This window comes from Brettanomyces bruxellensis, chromosome 6 (assembly GCF_011074885.1).
Source record: "Brettanomyces bruxellensis chromosome 6, complete sequence".
Lineage (NCBI taxonomy): Eukaryota > Fungi > Ascomycota > Pichiomycetes > Pichiales > Pichiaceae > Brettanomyces > Brettanomyces bruxellensis.
The window spans coordinates 492,824-515,459 of record NC_054687.1 but is presented as its reverse complement, the minus strand read 5'-3'; the positions used below and the strand labels follow the sequence as shown (position 1 = coordinate 515,459).

Sequence of the window (22,636 nt, the reverse complement as noted above, 5' to 3'; positions counted from 1 at the left end):
ATACATATTTTAGCACAGAAGGCATTAAATTCGGACTTTCAATCGATCAATTGGCCGGGATTTCTCAATATAATTAGCCAATCAGTGAAATAGGTTTCTCTATGGCTGTGAAGTGAAATGCAAAAACTACACTTGAAGAGCCCCTTCAAAACATCTGGAAGGCATCACGGCCGCCGATCCAAAGAGCCGTCGCCGCTCCAACGGGATGCAAGCCCAAGTTCGAACACCGTTGTCACGAAAATATCATCATCTTCTAGTATTGCAGGTGGATACACAGATAGAAGCTCACGGTCAGTTTCGCCATGCCATTCTTCGCCGAATCTTTCATCCGCGAGCGGTGGCAATAACAGCCGGAGCATATTTCGGGAGTTGCAAAGCTCCGATGATGAGTCGAACGGGGGAGGCTTAGATGTGGATGATATGTCGCGGGATTTTTCTCGTTTGAACAGATCGCAAAGTGAATTGCGAGAGGCATCAGCGAGCAATCCGGCATTGGTGCTCGAGTTGAATCTTGACTGCGAGGTGAGGTTCATCAGTCGAAGTTGGAAGCACATTGTGGGCACAGACATCTCTAAGATTGTCCGTAAGCCGATTGGAAAGATTATTGTTGGTACGGATGAGGACAAGCAGGTGTTCCAGAAGGCGACAGGTATCATGATGAAAGACGACGAGAGTTACCGGGTACGGTTTGTTGTTCAGACGAACTTGGATGGGGGAAAAGAATATGAGGCGGATGAGAAGAATGAGAAGAATGAAGATGAGAAGAATAAGGATGAGAAGAATGAGAAAGAATATGAGAAACATAAAAATGAATATGAGAAAGAGGATAGGGAGGACTTGGAGGATGATGATGAGCAATACGTGGATGCAAGTGCAGAAATCAGCACCAGCAGCAGTCTTCGGGCAGGTTTTAAAGAGCCAATCGTTGGTTGGCAGTCTCCAGGCGGCGAGCAGACCTCGTCAGCTGGATATGGTAGTCTTGCCGAAAGCACAATGTGTGCAGCAACATCGGCGGTGTCGTCATCTTCAGAAGACGACTCGGTGAGCATCAAATCGTCAAGCTCGACAATCACGACAGACGGAGGAGCAATCGAGCTCGAGGCACAGGGGATTCTGATCTCAGACCCGCGGACAGGAAGGCCAACACACTCGATGTGGATTGTGAAGCCGTGGATCGCGCTCAAGGAGGTGAATCTGGAGATGCCCGATGACCTCGTGTGGACGCTTGGGTTCGGTGCAAACCTGTTGGAGTCGTACTTGGTGCACTTGAACGATATCGGGGTGATCGACGAGGAGCGAGTGCCGCCGCCACCGGTGCAGTTGTGCCGGATATGTGAGCAGAACGTGCCGGATTGGTGGCTTGAGCGGCACACAGAGCTATGTGCACTTGAGCACCGGGTGGAGGATTCGGTGTATCTGGGACAGGAGGCACTCCAGGAGCACCGGAATGCTCTTGGCCGGATCTACACGAGCATGATCACGCGGCGGGACCCTGTAGGGGGGCCGGTTGGTTCTGGGGGCAGTACTAAGGCACCCCAGCAGCTTCCCCGACAGCACCCCCGATAGAGTACCGGGGGCTGGTGGTAAGCGAGCCTGCCAGGGGTGCACTCCCCGGCTCATCGCAGAACCAGGCCTTGCAGACCTTGCGGAGCTTGTTGCAGATGCTCAAGTACTCGGACGAGGCACTCCAGGTGAACACGGGCGAGGTGAGGGCCGGTGGGGCAGCTGGAAACCCGCGGATTTCGTACTCGCCGGACTCCACACGGCATTTGCACCGGCTCGGGCAGCTGGACCTGGGCGTGTCCGGCAACGCGGCAGTGCAGAGGATGATAGAGGACACGGTGGAGTTGAGCCGGGAGAAGCTAGACAGCATAGTGCGGCTTGCCCACGTGCAGCAGTCGGTGGACCGGATCACGAGGGAGACGGACGGCATGGTTTTGCAGGTGATCCAGGGCACGATCTCAAAGATTAGGGACCAGGTGTTTGGGTACAGTGGCAGCGATGTGGACGAGGACAGTGATGTGTCTAGCGAGAGCATGCAGCGGGTGGGATCGGGGCGGATGCAGGCCCCGGTAGCGATCAGGTCGCCGCAGCCCAGGCTGCCGTCCAGATTACCGTCCAGTGGGTCGTTTGCGGGCACTGGCCGGGCCCCGATATATAGTTACATGGAGAGCAGTCGGGGTCCTGGGAGTGTGGGTGGGGCAGGAAGTGGTATGGGTGGTGCCTCAACTCCGGTGATATCGATATATGGTGAGAACCCGGGGGAGGCCACCGGGGGGCCAGGCACCGGATATTTGTCACCCAGGAGACCACTCTCGCCCGGCTCCAGCATCCCACTAAGTAGCATCCAGCGGAACTCCAAGGGCAGCGTGAACGGTGTTCTGTCGCGGGCTGTTTCGCCGTTTTCGTCGCCATTGCCGGTGGGGGTGGAATCTGGAGAGAAGAAAAGCCTGGGTGACAGAGAAACACCCATATTGCAAAACCTCCCTCTCTCACCGCTCATCGTGCCCCAGCAGCCCAAGCAGACACCGCCCTCGATCCGCGACTACGAGGTTGTCAAGCCAATCAGCAAGGGGGCGTTTGGATCGGTGTTCTTGGTCCGGAGGAAGCTCACCCGGGAGTACTACGCGATGAAGGTGCTGGCGAAGACGGACATGATCGCAAAGAACCAGGTGACGAACGTCAAGGCGGAGCGTGCGATCATGATGGCCCAGACAGACTGCCCCTACGTGGTGCAGCTCGTGGCATCGTTCCAGAGCACAAACTTCCTCTACTTGGTGATGGAGTACATGAACGGGGGCGACCTCGCGACCTTGTTGAAGAACATGGGCACGATGCCCGACGGCTGGGCCCGCCGGTACATTGCCGAGGTCATCGTGGGGGTGGACTACTTGCACCGCAACGGCGTTGTGCACCGGGACCTCAAGCCCGACAACCTCCTCATCGATCACAGTGGCCACGTCAAGCTCACCGACTTCGGCTTGAGCCGCATGGGCTTGGTCCGCCGCCAGAAGGGCAGGTACTGCTCTTCCAGCAACAGCTCCTCCGGAAGCATTCGCTGCTCCTCCCCTGCTGCCAATGGAGAGCAACACTCGGATGATCGCCGATCGCTCGGCTCCGTCAGCTCGTTGGAGGAGTTGCGGAGCCCAGTGGGGAGCATCAAGTTGGCACACGCCACACACGGGTCCAGGGGCTCATCCTACAGCTCTGGCTCGCCATTGGCTACGCCCACCTCCGAAATTGACACGTGGCACCAACGGAAGTCCAGCAACTCGTCCCTGGCAGCAGCGGTGACCCTGGCAGCAGCATCAGCCGCATCAGCAAACCCCACCAAGAAGACAAACACCCAGACACTGCTTGTCTTTAACGGCAAGGACTTGCCCTCCTTGAGACCGCCCGAGATCACCAACTACGCGTTGTTTGACCCGGAGCAGTCGGCGAAGTCCAGGCGGTTCGTCGGCACCCCGGACTACTTGGCACCCGAGACGGTTGCCGGCCGGGGCCAGGACCAGGTGTCCGACTGGTGGTCTGTCGGCTGCATTCTCTTCGAGTTCCTGTTTGGCTACCCGCCGTTCAATGCAGACAAGCCCGAGACCGTGTTCGAGAACATCCTCAACGGCCAGATCCAGTGGCCACGCCTTGACCAGGCTCAGTTCACTACTTACTGCACGGACGAGGCCCGCGATCTCATCCAGAGCTTGTTGGTCAAGGACCCGGCCCACCGGCTGGGTGCCCACGGGTCTGCCGAGATTATGGACCACCCGTACTTCCGCGGCTTAAACTGGGGCTCCCTTTTCGAGGACGACGCGTCCTTCGTCCCCAACACCGACACCCCGGACTCAACCGAGTACTTCGACCCGCGGGGCGCCAAGATGATCTCCTTGGAGAAGGAGATGGGGGGCAGTGAAGCTGGCTGCGAGGAGAATGCTGATTCTGATGATGACCCGCACAGCAGCCCCCTGCTGGGTGCACGGATGCCCGTGTTGAGGCACAAGTCGTCGGTCTCCTCGGTTCTTTCGCAGGGTGTTGTTGGGGACTACTCGGTCCACCGGGGCTCCTTAATCGGCGAGGTTGCAAACGTGAAGCGGTCCGATTCCGCCGCCTCATCCATGGAGTCCCCCCTAAGACAGAGTTTCTCGAAGAACCCTGCTCAGATGAGGCTAACGGGAAAGCGAGAGAGACGCAATTCCAGGTTGAAGGATGCCTCGTCGTCGTCCGAGTTCGGGTCGTTCCAGTTCCGGAACTTGGCCTTGCTGGAGAAGCAAAACAAAGATGTCGTCAACAGGCTCAAGACCGAGCACCTTGAGCGGAGGAGCAGCATGTCCTCCATGGGATCCTCGGACAGCTACAGCTTGAACCTGAACCTGAATTCCCCCAGTGTCTCGTCTGCCTCCGGGGCCATCACACCCATCAGCAAGTGTCCACCCGGTGCTGTGGGCTCGTTGTCACCCCGAGTTATGAAATCCCCCGCTGCCAATCTTAACGGCACCCCAATCTCTGCTCTCAAGTTGCAGCAGCAGCAGCGACAACTCCACGGTATCCACCACAGCTCCGGGTTCTTGCTAGACTCACCGGACTCGTCGTCTGCACTCAGATCAGTGGCCAAAAGCGTCGGAACTCACACCGACAGATCGTCCTCGTTGTCTGATAATGAGGAGAGGGCCTCCATCATTGCAAAAGTCATGCGTAGAAGATCCAGGCGGAGATTGACAAACAGATCCGGCTCCTCATCGGGTATGACCGCCGGCTCATCCGACAGCTTCAAGAAACTATTCAGTGCTTTGGACGTGTTGCTATGCGAGCCGATTCCAATCTACCGCTACGCGATCGAGAACGACTTGAGAAAGCTTAATTGCAATGTTGTCGCCGTCAGCAGCGGTTCAGAGCTAGTTAAACGCGGAACCAGCGGTGTGCAGTTCGATCTGATATTCACGTCGACAAAGCTTTCAAAGCTCGATGCCGGCGATCTCGTCAAGCTAATAAGACACACTCCCTGTGCCAATTCGGACACCAGGGTTATAGCCTTCACCCCATCCTGCCACGATATCGTGATCGGCGGTATCTTCAATGATGTTATTGAGTATCCCATCACCACCGAGAAGATCAAATCTGCCGTCGAGGACTACAGGCGGCACATGAAATTCGAAGAGGAGGCCATTGTTACAGATACCGAATGAACAGCTCTTCCGCTTCTTCCCTATTTTTTTCTCCTACCGAGAGCTACTGAATGAATTAATAATACATAATAGATAAGATATTTTCCTAGGACTTCATGATAATCCCTGCTGCAACTAGTAATGTAACAAATGAAATTGCAAAGTATGGTGCCACCTTCTCATGATGGTACACTTTTGGCTCCGATGTATCAATAGCTCTTGCCAATGCCTTCTGCATGGCTGAAAACGAAAATGTAGACTCGGCACGTGCCACGCATCTGTTTGACACAGTTTCGAGCTCTGTCTCAGGTAATGACTTGACAAAAAAAAGAGTTTTACTCCACTCCTGTGCATCGGCTTTAACGGTGAAACCAGTGTACGAGTCCTTATTTGATGAATAGTTCACCACCGTTTCCAACGGTCCACCTGTATTATCTGCAAGAACCAGCTTCCCCATCCTCATTGCTTCCACAGGAACAATCCCAAAGTGTTCATATGATGGTGTGTACATAAGCAAGTCCGTTCTTGATAGTAGCGCATTCTTTATATCAGTAGCTATTGATGGCATGAATATCACCTGGCTATCGCCCAGTTCGTCTTCTTCCAACGCTAAGGTGGTAATAGCATATGAAAGTCCCAAGTCCTCACATTTACTCTTGAGGTCTTCCAAGTATGTTTTGTTCTCAGACACCCGTTCATCGTATCCTCCGGATATCACCAATCTTTCCTTTGTATCTGCACCTTCCAATTTTAGATACAGATCATACGAGTCAATAGCGAGTTCGATATGCTTCTTTCTTTCGAATCTGTTCACTGATAGGAAAAAGCTGCTCTTTCCGAAGAAACTTGAAACGCGACTTATAGATCTTTCATCTATATCCACTCTAGATGGAACGCATGGATAAACAACATTCAATGGTCTCTTTTCCTTGGCAATACTTTTAAACTGTTTCAAAACTGTCTGCTTTGTAAACTCGGAGTTAACCACAATAATGTCCGCAGATCTCGTAGTCCATTCCTCAATTCCATCAAAAACGTATCTGTACAATGATCTCAAAACACCATGATGGGATGCCAATAATTTGTCTGGAAAATGGCAGTAGAATATAATCTTTGCCTCGGGACGCTTATAAAAGTGTAGCAAGGGAATGCAGTATGCCAATTGGTCCACAAATATCACATCGTAGTTGTTCAACTTCCCGGTGAATATCAATAATAGGACTAGGTACAATTGCCGTAGAAATGCAAACACGATGGAAAACATTCCAAATAAGTTCGTGGGAAGAAAATCCCCATAAACATACACCTTGAGCTCACCATTTCGCACCTCCTCAAAGCAATGGTTCAGATCACAATGCGAAGTTAGCACTTTAACCACATTCTCTTTTCCAGAATCATTTTTCATGTTTTTTATGGCCATTGCCGCATCCACCACCAAACGTTCTGCGCCTCCTATTCCAAGATCCGGATGTATAAAGGCAACATCAAGGCGTCGATTACTTGTGATATGAGCTGACATGATGATGAATGCTGTCTTAATAACCACAAAGGGAACTTAGATGTGAGTACTAAAACGCATTCATCGGTGATGAAAAAGCACACTCAACGTTAGATGCGCAAAACTGGGGAAAAAGCTGATAGAAATTTATTGAAATTTACTCTGCCCGCGGTTAAGCGACAGATTTCTGTGTAGTCTATATTTACAGACAGAGTAAACAACTATACCCTATCTGTATTATATACATGTTTCAAAATATTCTATGGATACTCTTAGCATAGGTTCTTGCTTGCCTGTTGAATTGAAACAAAGTTATTAGACTATCAAATACATTTCATTTCTCTAATCAGGTGTAATCTGTTCTATACAGAAAATGAATTTTTAGTAAAGCAGAGAGGATAATTACCAAAATACTCAAGTTTGTTAACTATTCAAAGAAAATTAAACACTTCCGACAAAAGGCGCTTATATGAATACTATTTAGTGTTAAAGTTAGTGTTACCTGATTTGTATAGTATCTCGATATTTATTGTGGTATATAACTTGTACATAAGATTTAGTATAGACACAACAGGATATCTCATCATTATATAGTTGTCATTCTTTTGTTTATACGAAAACATAGACAATAAATCTTCTTCTTCTTAAAGCCTCATTGTTCTATCCTTTTATTGTTTTGACATTTAGTACAGTTAAAATACGGGTATTATTCCATATATATAAGGGACTTGCAAAAGTATATTCCATTTGTTGCATCCGTACACCAGTATATTACCAAACTATAAAAACAGTTTGGATATACAAATGAGATCGCTGCACGACCATTCCTTATTGAAATAGAAATTTAAACTAAGGACCCCGGACAATTAACGATACAACCAGCCAGGAAGTACAATGTTAGTTCCACCAGATAATTTTGCACTTGTTGAAGATGGGATCTACAGATGCTCAAAGTTGGATCCAATCAACAACTCATTTCTGGATACCCTACAGCTTAAATCAATAGTGTGGATGGACGAGGAGAATCCTACCAGGGTGTTATCTGAATACATGGAAGAAAATCACATTAGACTCTATCACATTACGGATTCGAATATTTTGCAAGAGGACAGTGAAATCAGCAGTTTCAAGCATCAGGATTGGATGGTTCTAAGGCCAACATTAATATCCAAGGTGATACGAATTCTTTTGAATTCTCGAAATAACCACAACTGTCTTCTTATTGATAAAAGCGCAGTTGTGGTTGGTATATTGCGACACATTGAACGGTGGTGTTACTCAAGTATTGCGAACGAGTACAGACTTTTCAGCGGTAGTAAAGCCAACTACAATGTTGAGAGCTTTCTTGAGTTAATCAATATAGAGTTAGAACCATACAATGAAGAAAATGACGAGGATCAAGGAAGTTTACAACAGACACACGGGAGACGGATAGTGGATGACTCAAAGACATTTTACAGGAAGAACCCAGATGTTACCGACAAGGAGAGGAAAAACCTCAGGGGACAGAGCATACCGTATAAACCGTCATATACAAGAAAATACAGCTCGAGTCTAGAGAAATTCGGCGCTTTAAAGGAAGAGACACCAGAAGAGGCTATAGATGATTCGTCTATGAGTGAGGGAAGTGTCGAAAAGTACTCGCCAAGGATGGATACATCATTTGGAAGTAGTTATAAGACAAGTGAAGCCATATCGATCGAGGGTAGAAGACCTTCGTGGGCTGCAAGAAGGGTGTCAGAGAACTATGGAAATTCCCTCTTGCAGGGATCTGCCGGATCGGGAAAGCTCTCGATGTCGACTTCTCCTCAGATCCCCAAGAATTTGTTGAAGTTGGTTGAAGATCGTAAGCAAAGGAAGAAACAGAGGGAATTGCACCGTAAACAACACGAACTTAACGAATCAAAGAATGACTCAAATTTGAATGCGCTTGAGGGTAATAATAGATCAATCACCGAAGCCGGAACTGTTGAGCAAGGAGCACTTTCTCAAGGGATGGATAAATCATTTGGAGAAACTAAATTATCTGGCATGAGCGATGAACACGAGAAAGTAATGCTTTACCATTTCTATAGGCCTCAGAAGCAGTTCAAAGTGATAAACGATCGTAACAAAGTGTTAGCCACAACTGTTAAGATTCCCCTACCAAAGGAGGAAGATTTACCTCTGTGGTTTATAAGCTTGAGAGATAGTTGGGAGAAGCAATACGGGAAACTTAATACAGTTTAATGCAGAGACGTACGAAGAGAAAACTAGGGAGGTGGCCGGAACCACCTGATATATGTAATATAAAACATTAAAAAAACATGTTAGGGCTTTTCGGAAACTTGCATTCGTAAGAATAATAGAAAAGAAGATAAGAGTAGGAACCATTGTTTCAGTCTTGAAAAGCACCAGTCATTTTTACAAATTTCTCGAGAACATTTCTGATATTTGACTTAGGATAGTAGTCATGCCCGAATTTTCCATTGATGAAAATCTCGAGCGACATTAACAACTCAAGAATTGCAATGTGAAGTAAAAAAAAAAAAAAAAAACTTCTTCATTTTATTGGCCACGAATCAATCAAATGGATGTGAAAAGTTCCGGATTGGGATGGCATGAGCAAAAAATGAATGGGAAGACCGATTACATGAATTTCGCGACTTGTTCCTGCTCCAACATGTTTTTCGACAATTTTGCAGCCAGAGTTGCTCATTCTGGATTTTTCTTTTTCACAGGGTTATATATATCACCAGAATTCTCTTCACAGTTTTTTTTTTTTTCAACAAAGTGATTACACTCTTATTCTTCTCAGGCTTTCCCTTTTTCTCCGTTTCCCTTTCCAAAGTTTATTCTACGGATATAATTCTTAACTGAAACATATATATACAAAATGGCCACAAAGAAAGTTCTTTTGCTTGGTTCCGGCTTTGTTGCCCAGCCAACCATTGATATCCTCTCCAAGGAGGCTGATGTCGAATTGACCATTGGTTGCAGACATCCAGAAGATGCCAAGAAGTTGGCCCACGAAAACAACAAGATCATCGCCGTTGACGCCACCAAACAGGAGGAGTTGAACAAGATTGTCGCACAGTACGATCTTGCCATCTCGTTGATTCCATACATTTACCACACCAACGTCGTTAAGGCTGGTATTGCAGGTCACACTGATGTGGTGACGACCTCGTACATCTCGGATGCAATGAGAGCTTTGGAGCCTGAGATCAAGAAGGCCGGAATTGTTGTCATGAACGAGATCGGTTTGGACCCAGGTATTGACCACTTGTATGCCGTTAGAGCCATCCATGAGGCACACTCTAAAGGTGGTAAGGTGACCTCCTTCATATCCTTCTGTGGTGGTTTGCCAGCCCCAGAGGACTCCGACAATCCACTCGGTTACAAGTTCTCGTGGTCTGCCAGAGGTGTTTTGCTTGCTTTGCAGCACACTGCCCACTATTACAAGAATGGAAAGCTTGTTGAGGTTCCAGCCAAGGAGTTGATGGCATCTGCCAAGCCATACCTTGTTTACCCAGGTTACGCTCTCACGTGCTACCCTAACAGGGACTCCACCCAGTACAAGGAGTTGTACAACATCCCGGAGGCCAAGACTTGCATCCGTGGTACTTTGAGATTCCAGGGCTTCTGTGAGTTCGTCCAGGTTCTGGTGGACTTGGGATTCCTCAAGGATGAGGCCAACCCAATTTTCCAGAAGCCAATTGCCTGGAAAGACGCCTTGTCGCAGTACATCGGTGCCAAGTCCAACTCTGCCGAGGACATCCTTGCAAAGGTTGACACTTTGACCAAGTACAAGAACGAAACCGACAAGGAGAGAGCCCACTACGGCCTTAAGTGGCTGGGTATGCTTTCAGACACCAAGATCCACCCAAGAGGAAACGCCTTGGATGCTCTCTGTGCCACTATGGAGGACTTGATGCAGCTTGGTCCAAAGGAGAGAGATCTCGTTATCTTGCAGCACAAGTTCGGAATTGAGTACCCAGACGGAAAGAAGGAGACCAGACTCTCCACTTTGATCGACTACGGTATTCCAGGTGGCTACACCTCCATGGCCAGAACCGTTGGTATCCCATGTGCTGTTGCTTGCAAGTTTGTCTTGAAGCATGCTGGTGTCTTTGCTACACCAGGTTTGTACCGCCCATTGACTCCAGAGATTTCCGAGCCTTTGTTGGAGGCTTTGAAGAAGGACTACGGCATCTACCTTGTCGAGAAAACTTTGTAAATACCTTGATATTTTAGTACTTTTGCAGCCTGTTCGCTGGACGTTTGAAATAATAAATTGCAGAAACTGAGAATTGACGAAATTTGCCGAGGGTAGAAAAAATTAAAATACTCATGAAGTAATAATTCAAGTAGGTGTAAAAAAAAAATGCGAGCAACTGACTCAGTGCCTCTACTCTCTTTTTCTTTGGTGGTTTTCCTTTCTTTTTTTTTTTATTCGTATCCTTCGTTAAATCCTATTTGATCAACAAATAAAAGCAATCTGGGTTTTTCCAGAGCCACAGAAATGTCAACCGTCCTCCAAAAATTTAGAAAGATCTCAAGCGAAATAGGATCAATAACCCACAAGGAAGAAAAAGATGGTAGGACTGAAGATGACACAGTGGTATCAAGATCTCTTTTAAAATACTTCCGCACAAACGGTTTACAACCCCCGGAATGGTTACATGCATCTGCCGGAAGCGAATCTGCATCAATGTCATACGGATCACGAGTTTCATCTCTTAAGCCTAGAATTCGTGCATCCGCATCTTCCCCAGTTATTCCCCAACCCCAGGCAAGGAGAGGAATGCCTCCTGCATCAGCACCTTCCATCAACTCAAGACCCAGATTGATGTCGAGATTCAGCACCTCCTCTGACTTGTCGAAAGTGGGGGGCAGAAGTACTACAAAACTTTCCCGTTTCGGTACCATGAGTGCTCACGGTGCCTCTAGAAATAGATTCACCGTTAGGAAAAACGACTGATTCATAAGGAAAACAATTGATTCGTCAGAAAAAACGATTGATTCGTTCTTTCTTAGCTTTACTACAATTTCTGGTGGGACAGGTGTATAATTACATTCATTCCGTACGCAACTACTTTAATCACCCCTCATAATATCATCCTCCGCTTTTTTCATTTACTTCATTATTACATTTTAATAACAGATCACAGCAGACCGACATTTATTGAACCAGAAGTTTTTGTACAGAGCTCTGCATTCTAGATTCACATTCTGGTCGCCCCTTTACCAACCAGCGGCATCATCTTCTGTTTAATTTTTTTTATTTTTTGAACACAAAAAAAAATAATTTTCCACTTTGAGCTAAATTTCGTAAGTTCGTAAGTTCGTGCATGCGTGCTTCGCGTAAATTGCTATATTGTGACACAAATTTATTTGTAAGTGCAGCCCCATGAGCTTATTTGGCCTTATTACAGATAAAGACACACAAGGTTAGTTTTACGGTGGGTTCCACTAGTGTGCAGTATTTGGCATAGTTGAGACATCAAGTGCGCGTCTTGAATTTATAGAGAAAATATAGCTGGATCAATAACCAAACTTCCATTGCATAATGACGACGAACAACAGTAAGGAAAAAAAGAGCACAGAAGAAGGAGGAAGAAGTTTATTGGACACCCTCAACAGTGATATAGAGCTCTATCACAAGAAGGTTCAACTCAAGCGGAAAATAGAGAGAAACCTGGCCAAAGAGAGGCAAATACAGGAAGATCTTATGCGTGAGGCAGAAGAGAGTGAATCGACCAATAAAGAGAAGGAGGCTGATAAAGAGACAGAGGATGCTGGAAAGGCAGATGCAGATGGTGTGGTAACGAAGCAGACTGTTGGTGATGATAAGGAAGCTACTTCAAGCACAAGTAAAGATGACGAAGAGAGCGAAAAGGTTAGCAGGCAGTCAGTACCAGCAAATAGGAAAAGAAGTCATTCAGAATTGGACGGAAACGATGGAGCAAAGGACTCGGATGAATCCTTTAAAGAGAATGCACCAAAGAAGCAAAAAAGCACTAGGTTCACACATCGGAAAAGAAGAGGAAATACAGTTCCTTGGACGAAGACGGAGGATGATGCCATTGTTTACTACAAGGAGGAGATGAGATACTCGTGGAAGCGGATAGAAGAGTTACTGAAGCACAGACATTCATGGCAGGCCATACAAATGAGATATCTCCGTAACCACAAATCTAGAAACGAGGAGTGGTCCAGGTACATGGAGATTAAGTTGATCAACTACGTTCGGAAAGACTGGGAGAACCGCTGGAAAAGGATCAGCGAGGCCCTGGGTAACAATTTCAGTGTCGAGCGTTGCGTGAACAAAAACGTTGAGATATGCAAAAAGATGGAGATGCCATATTTTGCTAGTGTGTTTAACAACAAGCAGGTTACCGCAGGATACGAGAACCCATACCACGATATAAAGGATGCTGAGCAGCACAAGAAGTTACTGCTTGTATACATGGGCTTGGATTCCATAACATACGATGATACTGATGATGAAAATGAGGCTGAGGATCACAAAGAAAGCTAGAAGTAAAGAGCTTTGGGTGACTTTATTTTTTAATTTTTTAATTTTTTTTGTTCAGTTTTATTTCATTTTCACCTTTTTTTTTTGGCTTGTTGATCTTCTTCCCCTGGATCTTTTTGAGATTGGTCAGGTGACATCACCAATCTAGTTTAAGTTAGCCAGCTTGGCTTCCTTTATCTGTACAATTCTGGCAGCGGACATTCTTTTTGCTTTATTGTTATACACTGTATTTTTGTATCTTTCTTGATTTTACCTTCTGTATTGTAAATATGCCCATGCCCTTTCCCTGAACAGGAGGCCGAGTAAATTTCGTCGAAAGTGGACTGCATAAACAAGCATATTAAAAATCTGATCTCCGGATATCCCTCATCCCGACCATATGATTGGACGTGATTGTTAGTAGTATAGTACGTGTGTATCTGGCGGGGCCACTATTATGGCTCTTTTTTTTCGTCCTTTGTCATCTTTTTTTTTTTATTTTTTTTTTTTTTCATCTTTTCTTCGCACGGTGAATTTTCCTCCGTCAACATTTGCCGGTGAAAAAGTTCGCGATGACTCAAAGAGTGAAATACGGTGAAAAAATAGCGAAAAATTAAGATAATGGGATCCCTGTTTCCGGACCTAGTGCGTGTATAAAAACGAGGCAAAAAGCTCATGTCCGCAAAGCACACAAATCTTTTCTCATCGCAGATGCTCGTTTCGAACGTGCTCAGGATTTTCTCTCCGTAAGTTATTAGAACTCTAACTAGTGTTCGTTAATCAGCACAGTCTAATATATTAATAAAAAAAATGGCCTTCAAAAAAGCAGGTGTTCTCGGAGCTACAGGCTCTGTCGGACAAAGATTCATTCTCTTGCTCTCGAAAAATCCACAGTTTGAGGCTGCCGTTTTGGGTGCCTCCCCAGACTCGGTTGGCAAGAGATACGAGGATCAGGTTGTCTGGAAGCAGACCTCCTTGTTGCCAGATGAGTCCAAGGATCTCATTTTGCAAAAATGCGAGCCAGAGTACTTCAAAGGCTGTGATGTCATCTTCTCAGGATTGGATGCAGCAGTTGCCGGTGAAATCGAGAAGTCGTTTGTTGATGCCGGATTTGCCGTTATTTCCAACGCTAAAAACTTCAGAAGAAGCCCCGAGGTCCCTCTTGTTGTCCCAACAGTGAACTCAGAGCACTTGGAAGTTATCGTGAATAGAGCCAAGGCAGCCAAGGCCAAAGGTGTCGCCAGACCAGGTTTCGAGGTGTGTATTTCAAACTGCTCGACTGCCGGCTTGGTTGTTCCTTTGAAGCCTTTGCAGGACGCCTTTGGACCAATCAGATACGTCTCTGACACCACCATGCAGGCTATTTCCGGTGCCGGCTTTTCTCCAGGTACCTCGGCCATCGATGTGCTCGACAACATCATTCCATACATCTCCGGTGAGGAAGATAAGATAGAGTGGGAGGCAAAGAAGATCCTCTGCAATGTCAACAAGGCTGGAGACGGTTTCGATATTCTCTCAGACAACCAGTTGACCGTTTCCGCACAATGTAACCGTGTGGCTGTCAGTGACGGACATACCGAGTGCATCGCGCTCAAATTCCTCAACAGAGACAAGGTCCCTACCTTGGCCCAGGTGAAGAAGTGCCTCCGGGATTACGACTGCGAGGCTACCAAGTTGCACTGCCCATCTGCTCCTAAGCACGCTATTTATGTTTTGGAAGATCCAGACAGACCACAGCCTCGTTTGGACAGGAACAGAGATGACGGTTATGCCGTTTCTGTTGGACGTGTGAGAGAGGATCCAATCTTTGACTTCAAGATGGTTGTTCTTTCCCACAACACCATCATTGGTGCTGCCGGTTCTGGTATCTTGATTGCCGAGATCTTGGCTGCCAAGGGTGTGTTGTAAATCAACGGGAGCACTTAAAGTTGAGAGCTGATGATTCTAGTCTTTTCCTCCTATCCACCTGTTCTTTTTTGAGTAATACTAACGCTTTCTCTTTTACCGCTGGTTATCAGGACTGCCTCTCTGTGTACGTTTTATTCTACTTTTGCTTTACATTTTCGAGGCGGAGTTTCGACTTTTCTTCAGAACACAGCCCGCTTCCAGGATTTTTTCTTCCGTCGCCTGTTCTGTTGGCTTTTCGATAGTTAGCTGTATAAATAATACATGATGATACAAATGATCTGTTACTGTAGAATGGTGCTTCTAATTTTAGGCCCGCCCACCCCTTTATTTTTAGTCTCAATCGATGCTTTCTTTAGTTAGTATTGAAAAGCCCTCCTTTAACTCTTGCATAGTTCAAGTTTTTACCTTCAACTATATTTTTGCCTACGAATGCACTCATCAAGACCACACACAAAAAATAATTCATCCTCTCCCCTTGCATCAAATGATGTCAGCGAATATATTTATTTCTCCTGAAATCGGTATGACTCTCTCTCTCTCTACCTTTTTCTTTGATTTGACGACTTTGATTTTTTGATTTTCCGAGTTCTTGATTTTTTGATTTTTTGATACTTTCAATTTTTTTCCCTTCAAGTGCCTCCTTTAGCCAGATACATAACATTTATTATAAAATCGCCGAAATATAGATGTGAAATAGGCAGATGAAATGGCCCGATAAACTTTCCAACACTGCCATTGTTTGCGGAAAGAAAGGTAAGCGCTCAATTATAATTGTAACTGTGATGTTCTGCTGCATGTGCTGTATGGAATTGTTAAATTTATATTTATTTCTATTTCTATTTATCTTTCTCCTTTTCTTCCTTTTCGCACTTTTTTATATTTATTTTTTATTTTTTCCCTGTCTTTTTTTTTTCTAGGTACTATACTGCAGTACATGTTGCATCAATACTGCCAATATTTTCACAGCAGGCAGAATTACATTTCAGATTTAAACCAGTCCCCATATTTTTGCCTCCAGCATATCACTTTTAAGGTCGGATCCCATCACTATTTCCTTTTTCCAGATCTTATATCATCGTCATAAACACAACCGAACAAAGCGCTGCTTTAATTTTATTCATCCACCTACATTTATCTTATCGGAGAAGCTATTCGCAGCCTGATTTTCACAGGTGAAGAACAAAAAGGATAGTAGGATTACTTTCCCATCTGAACACAGAGACTGGAATAATTGGTTGTACACAGTGCTATACTAGCAGCAAAATTTAGCTCTTCGTCTACTCTTCTTCTTCTTCTTCTTATCAGATGCCATACACTCCTCCTTCAAGACATCAAACTGGTAATAAAAATGCTGTTCGGACCAGTGGACATCGTGCCTTTTCAGACTTCATGACGCATGCGAACCAATCATCGTCGAGTGTGATATCGCGCAGGAAGTTTTACGTGGGCGAAAATGACAGTTACGAGAGTTGTTCCGACAGTGATTACGACTCCCATTATAGAAGCACTGTTAACCAGGATCAGACAGACAACAGCTCAGATAATGGGTCCAGGGTCTCCAACAGTTTATCGCCCCCGAAACCAACATACACCGATTGGTACTCTGGTTCCCCTAACGCGTCAATGTCATCTTTGATTGATAAAAGCTCGATATTTCCTCTTAATAGGCTCTTGAGGGAAAAGGGCCACTTGATGTTGAAAGAGGACGATACCGCGAGCAAATACCGGTCTGATGAAGAGAACGCAGCGATCAAATTTACAACGAGTTCTCCCCAGTCGTATTCATATGCACTTTTGTCGCCAAACTCCATGGCGTTGAGACTCAAAGTGCTAAAACGATCATTGGAGATTCTTCTGGAGAGACCTGGCTGGTTGAACGCAAACGTTCGCGAAGAGGAATCGCAAAATGCCATACCATTGCCTGCATCATCTTTATTTACACCTCCGGCGGCTCCTGCACTGATAAATAGAAGTGGTTCGCGGTCTTCAACATTATCGACCTCTTCGTCAAGTGCTCTTTCCACAACACCGAGAAACTCGCACGATTTGTACGGCTCGGTGCCATTGCACATGACTCCTTCGTTCCGGAGGAGATCGTCCACTGCCAATGTCATGGATAACGTTCTCAAGTTGGAAAGATTATCAAGTTCTCGAAGTAACGAGACCCGTTCTGCGGCTGGTGTCGGGAAAAACGTGCCATCTGCATTGAAAACAGCTGATTCGCCGCCTCAGTCGTCAGTGAAAACGTTAGGCAACGTTTCTGTCGACAAAAACATGCTGGAAGACTTGAAGGAGATAATACATTTCCTTGAGATAGGTATTCATCCAGAGCTCAGTGAGGATCAGACAAGTAGGATGATCAATCTTCACAATCTATCGCTTACAAATGCAGAGAGAATCCCCAAGAAAACATCCCTTAGGATCCAGCTTCTTCATGCATTGGCGACGCCGTTTCAGGAGGGAAATAGCAGCAATAACAATGCCGTTGCCGGCATTCCCATGATAAAACCAGTGGATTCCTCTTGGGGGCTCAACAATTTACAATATAGCCAGCAGCAGGCAACCAGGAGCTCACCGCAATCCCAGCCAAGCCAGGGAATTTCAATGCAGTTTCACTCATCTTCAGCAGGCAAGACAAGATCTCCCAAAGCCGTTCTAACGTGTGGCTTGGAATCTCCATGGAACATTTTGAATTCTAATGATTTGGCTTGCTTGATGTTTGGTGTTTCCAGGCAGATCATGAAATCATTGAGATTGATGGATTTACTAGCTCCTAGATCGAGGGATCTAGTGTTCAACCGGTTGCAGCTGCAATCCGAACAGCCATTTGCAGGTGAGGTCATTGCAATAAAGAGGTACAACGACAAGATGGCTTGGACCTCTGTGTGGGCTAAAAGAAAGGAAAACTTCATCATTTTGATCATTGAACAGATCCCGTGCGATTCGTTGGACATGCTAATAAGCAAGGATCTTACGAGTGCTGAAAATTCAAAATATAAAATAGAAACTTCGAAGCCATACTCGCCTCTCTTTACGGATGTTAATTTTAGCGGCAAGAAGCTCGATTACAGCTTACCAAGCATTGATCAGCTTGTGAGTGAGGAGGGCGATATTCCTAAAACCTACAAAAATATGCTGCCATCTCAAAGAGATACCGAGCTGGTTAACAAAGTTCGGTATTTCACTCTTAGGATCAAGAAAAACGATTCTGAAGTGGGTGAAGATGCACATTTGGACGATTCGGATACCGATGTGAACGATGAGAAGGATATCATCTATGCACCTTGTGCAGTTACATCCGAGAGTCTGGATCCAGACGATGAGGAAGACAGCGAATTAAGGTTGAACATACACACACTTCCGTACATGGCAGGCTCGTTTGTGGTTTCCACAAATGGATACAATATCGTCAGCTTCAACGAGGCCATTGCAAAGAACTTGTTTGGCCACGATGACCTGAAGGATAACTCTGTTGATTGCATTATTCCAGGCTTCTCTAAACTTATAGATAAGGCTTTGGCAGAGAACCCAGGACTGTTATATGAGGAAGGTACTGTTTTACCAGAGCATTATTGGCGGAGGCTGGTTGCTCAGCAGGATGGTCGGACGGAGGAGGAGAAGGAATTGCTGTTCTTACGTTCCACAGGTCTTGATGCTGTGCATAATGATGGAAATACCATCAAGGTTGATGTGCAACTTCGTTTGATTGATCACAACTTCTTCCTTCTATGGGTGACCTACTGCAGAACAATACTAGTGCAGTCACCATCCTTGCACCCGGACAAGATCTCGGACGCCTCACTTCGTGAAATAACCCAAAAGTTAGAAGAGACAAAGTTCAAGATGGATAAGGAGAAAAAAGAGCAGTTGAGAAGGGACAAGAGTAATGAGACACTCCATTCAGAGGGTGACTCCTCGGGAAGCCATCTAATGAACCTCAACATGCAGACCGTTCCATCCCAAATCCCACTTCTATCCCAAATGTCTGATAATCTACACAGTACTGGATCTTCGGAGGCAATGAGTAGGTCAAGTACAGGCGAAACGGCGACAAATTCTAATGAAGCAAATCCACATTCGTATGAAACAACAAGAACAACGGGTTCGACATTGTCTTCATCGTCCTTCGAAGCTACAAACGATACATCGAGTTCATCAACCACAACCAGTAGTAAGTCTGACTCGAATTCGAGGTACAGAGCTTTCAAGTTGGAGAATGCTCTTTCACAAAGTACGCTTATGAAGCGGGAAAATGACCTGATTGCCGAGATAAGGAGGCATTCAAAGTTATTTCCGCGTATTGTGGGAAAGGAGAGACGTACGAAGAAGATGAAAGACTTCCATATTATAAAGAACCTGGGCCAGGGTGCGTATGGTAAGGTTGTTGTGGCCGTGAGGAAAGCAGACCCTCTATATAAAGTTGTGTTGAAGGCCATTTTCAAGGAGAGAATATTGGTTGACACTTGGGTTAGAGATAAAGACTTGGGAACCATTCCTAGTGAGATTCAGATTCTAAATAAGATTAACCAGGATCCGCACCCTAATATTATGCGGATAATCGATTTCTTTGAGGATGACAAGTGCTACTATCTAGAAACAATGCAGCATGGTGATCCCCCGGCAATCGATTTGTTTGATCTCATTGAGGTCAAGACTGATATGACTGAGTTTGAGTGCAAGTACATCTACTTCCAGTGCTGTTCGGCGATGGCTTATCTTCACCACCATGGTATTGTTCACCGTGATATTAAAGATGAGAACATCATTGTTGACCAGGACTTTACTGTGAAGCTCATTGACTTTGGTTCTGCTGCTTACACGAAGGATGGACCATTTGGTGTCTTCGTGGGTACAATCGACTATGCAGCACCTGAAGTTCTCAATGGGAAACCTTATGATGGTCGTGCTCAAGATGTTTGGGCAATGGGTGTTCTTCTTTATACGATTATTTTCAAGGAGAATCCTTTCTGCAGTGTTGATGAGATTGTGGAGGGAAAGTTGACGTTCCCGAACTTCCCGGATGTTAGTCAGGACTGTATTAACTTGATAACGTCAATACTGGTTGAGGATGTTAACAAGCGTCCAACAATGAAACAGATTTTGAAAAGTGACTGGCTTAAGAGTATGCATTAAGGGCTTTTTTTTTACTTTTATTTTAATCATTACTGTTCACTCTAGAAAAGAGGAAATTCGTTTTCTTTTCCTGAAAAATGCCATCGCAAAATACATTATTCATCTTGTCACACGTCGTTTTTATTACTAATTTTTACTGCTTTGCTTGTCATTACGCTGCTCCAATCTAATATATATGTATAGATCATTAGTTATATATGCACATAAATCGTTAGTTAAAAATCAAACAAGTAGTCCACATTCAATCCTAAACTTCTCAATGGCTGGGCTCGTGACTTGGTCATAAGAACGCAATCCTTGTAAATTTTGGAATCTTTCTTGTAGTCGATCAACTGTCTCTGAACAACCTTGTTATATGATGCTATACGGTCATTTGTCCAATCAATTACAAACGATTTGTCTCTGATCTCGGTAAAACACTTTTCGTAAAGCACATAAACTTGCTGGATGAAGTTGAAATAAATTATGGACACCTGCATTAGGAAATTCTTGAGATCCCCTTCAAATTTGACCTCTCTAACACGTTCATCCAACTGCTTTGTCTTCGCATCTAATAGCACATTTCTACCTTTGTCTTTTAGTCCAAGAATACGGAAAAGATTGATCGTGTCGGAAATTACTTGATTGGATGCGACTGGATTGCTTACTTTCCAGGATAACCATCCCACCAACTGATCAATCAAATCATCCAGCTTCAACTCCTTCAACTTAATAAGAATTTTCAGATGTCCATCCTTATCCATTCCTGTGGCCTTCGTAGATTTCTTCAACGACTCTAGTTGGTCCTTCAACCTATTAACAAAACCTGTGCACTCCTCAAATTTGTGATGACCCAAAAATACTTCTATGTTTGTCAAGCTTTCGTCAATCGAATCCATGGAATCCGATTCCGATTGCTGCTTCAGATCTCTGGACCTCACTCTATGATGTGAAAGTTGGCTTGAAAGATCATGAAGCACACTAGAATTTCGTCCCAAGTGATCTGATGATATCCTGTTGATCGACTTTCTAATTTGCCTATTTCTTGTTTCCTCTGACTCATTTTTCTGAGCCCAATCGGCCTTGGCAGCACCAAATGAGGATTTCACCTTGTTGTACTCATTTTGACTGTCTGTCTGAAATAGCAAGGAGGTGTTTGACGTTTTGAAGGCTAGCGTAAATTTGTCACTTTTCTCAGTATGCGATTTCGGAGGCTGGATGGAATCTATTAGAGTTACACTTCTTAATGGCCAGCATCCAGTCGCAATTGTCCTCTTTTTATCCTCGATTCTCTTCCTCGTAGCAACCAGCAAATAATCATTCAGAATGATTAGATGTGCAGGCCTAACCGGTTTCCATGTTAATGCATTCAATTCTCCCCATCTCTTACTCTGTGTGACAACATGCCGTCCCGGTGCAGCCGAAACAAACTGCTGTGCACCATCCACCTCTTTGAACAACTGGCCCATGTCTGATGCCCATCTCTTCTCCAATATTAAAACACTTCTCCTTTTATCTGCATTCTTCCGGCCTTTAGTACTTAGCGGCGTGTTTTCTGACCCCGAAGCTCTGGCGTCTGTCTCTGCCTTCACAGCCTCCTGAGCATCATCAAGTTGTTGATACAACACGTCGTTGAGAGCGTTGATGGTCTGCTTAAGATTGTCCAACACCTTGTAAGTATCAGCAACTGAGTCACTCACATTTAAAACGCTTTCCAAAGATTCCGATATCGTACTCTTTGCATCATTCTTGCTCTTAATGGTAAGACTTGCAAGTTGCGATGTAAAATCATCAATCTTAGAAGCGTCCGCATTCTTTAAGTGATCATTCAAATATTGAGCAGCGTTATAATCGGGAGAAGACAATAGATCGAAGAGACTTGCCTTTTCCCCTGCCTCAGGCCTGGCACTGTTCTTAATCATCTGCTTAGCATTACCCGGCAACGCCGGAACCTTCCCCAGCGGTATTCCTGTGGGCTTTGCGGATGTATACACCGAAAATCGTCTTCCATAATTGTTGTTGTCAATTCTTTGCGGACGAGATGTAATTCTTTTGATTTTATTTTGAGTCGAAGTGGGATATCCTCCATTATGTTGCTCCGTATCTGGCTCTTCTATAATTGTAGGTGCCAATCCTGGCACTGTGAGGAGATTAGTCTGCCCTCTGTTATCAGATGGTCGAGTATATGGCTTAGCATTATCCTTAGTGGACCACACAGCTCTACTAAGACGTCGATCGGCCATTATTTCTTGTGATATTGTCGGTTTCTGAAACAAGGTAAACGTGTAAAAGCGTATGCAACAGTGTATGGACCGATTGATGCAGATATACAAAGTTGTACTATGAAAATGACAGTATCCTGTTGGAGGTAATGCAAAATTTCGGGTTGAAAATCAAGCAGAGAGAGGGGGAAAAAATAAATAAAATAAAGTATCTCCCGGAATATATTATTAAATTTGGATA

The 22,636-nt window shown here is 45.1% G+C and overlaps 9 protein-coding genes across 9 annotated transcripts; 7 read left to right on the top strand and 2 right to left on the bottom strand.

Annotated features, from left to right (window-relative positions):
* Positions 1-117: 117 nt before the first annotated feature.
* BRETT_003669 (uncharacterized protein) lies at positions 118-5,177 on the top strand (the record flags this gene model as incomplete). Its single annotated transcript, XM_041282174.1, is given in 2 exon segments — positions 118-1,522; positions 1,540-5,177. The coding sequence occupies 2 exon segments, from the start codon at positions 118-120 to the stop codon at positions 5,175-5,177; spliced, it is 5,043 nt and encodes a 1,680-aa protein (XP_041136013.1).
* Positions 5,178-5,262: 85 nt separating this feature from the next.
* Positions 5,263-6,675, bottom strand: BRETT_003668 (uncharacterized protein; the record flags this gene model as incomplete). The annotated part of the gene is made up of 1 exon (XM_041282173.1): positions 5,263-6,675. One exon carries the CDS (start codon positions 6,673-6,675, stop codon positions 5,263-5,265), a length of 1,413 nt encoding a protein of 470 aa, XP_041136012.1.
* Positions 6,676-7,548: 873 nt separating this feature from the next.
* BRETT_003667 (uncharacterized protein) lies at positions 7,549-8,883 on the top strand (the record flags this gene model as incomplete). The annotated part of the gene is made up of 1 exon (XM_041282172.1): positions 7,549-8,883. The coding sequence occupies one exon, from the start codon at positions 7,549-7,551 to the stop codon at positions 8,881-8,883; it is 1,335 nt and encodes a 444-aa protein (XP_041136011.1).
* A 646-nt stretch (positions 8,884-9,529) lies between these two features.
* Positions 9,530-10,873, top strand: LYS9 (saccharopine dehydrogenase (NADP+, L-glutamate-forming); the record flags this gene model as incomplete). The annotated part of the gene is made up of 1 exon (XM_041282171.1): positions 9,530-10,873. One exon carries the CDS (start codon positions 9,530-9,532, stop codon positions 10,871-10,873), a length of 1,344 nt encoding a protein of 447 aa, XP_041136010.1.
* A 285-nt stretch (positions 10,874-11,158) lies between these two features.
* On the top strand, positions 11,159-11,617 carry BRETT_003665 (uncharacterized protein; the record flags this gene model as incomplete). Its single annotated transcript, XM_041282170.1, has 1 exon — positions 11,159-11,617. One exon carries the CDS (start codon positions 11,159-11,161, stop codon positions 11,615-11,617), a length of 459 nt encoding a protein of 152 aa, XP_041136009.1.
* Positions 11,618-12,205: 588 nt separating this feature from the next.
* BRETT_003664 (uncharacterized protein) lies at positions 12,206-13,177 on the top strand (the record flags this gene model as incomplete). The annotated part of the gene is made up of 1 exon (XM_041282169.1): positions 12,206-13,177. The coding sequence occupies one exon, from the start codon at positions 12,206-12,208 to the stop codon at positions 13,175-13,177; it is 972 nt and encodes a 323-aa protein (XP_041136008.1).
* A 786-nt stretch (positions 13,178-13,963) lies between these two features.
* On the top strand, positions 13,964-15,061 carry HOM2 (aspartate-semialdehyde dehydrogenase; the record flags this gene model as incomplete). Its single annotated transcript, XM_041282168.1, has 1 exon — positions 13,964-15,061. One exon carries the CDS (start codon positions 13,964-13,966, stop codon positions 15,059-15,061), a length of 1,098 nt encoding a protein of 365 aa, XP_041136007.1.
* Positions 15,062-16,366: 1,305 nt separating this feature from the next.
* On the top strand, positions 16,367-20,194 carry BRETT_003662 (uncharacterized protein; the record flags this gene model as incomplete). Its single annotated transcript, XM_041282167.1, has 1 exon — positions 16,367-20,194. The coding sequence occupies one exon, from the start codon at positions 16,367-16,369 to the stop codon at positions 20,192-20,194; it is 3,828 nt and encodes a 1,275-aa protein (XP_041136006.1).
* A 215-nt stretch (positions 20,195-20,409) lies between these two features.
* BRETT_003661 (uncharacterized protein) lies at positions 20,410-22,416 on the bottom strand (the record flags this gene model as incomplete). The annotated part of the gene is made up of 1 exon (XM_041282166.1): positions 20,410-22,416. The coding sequence occupies one exon, from the start codon at positions 22,414-22,416 to the stop codon at positions 20,410-20,412; it is 2,007 nt and encodes a 668-aa protein (XP_041136005.1).
* Positions 22,417-22,636: the final 220 nt, after the last annotated feature.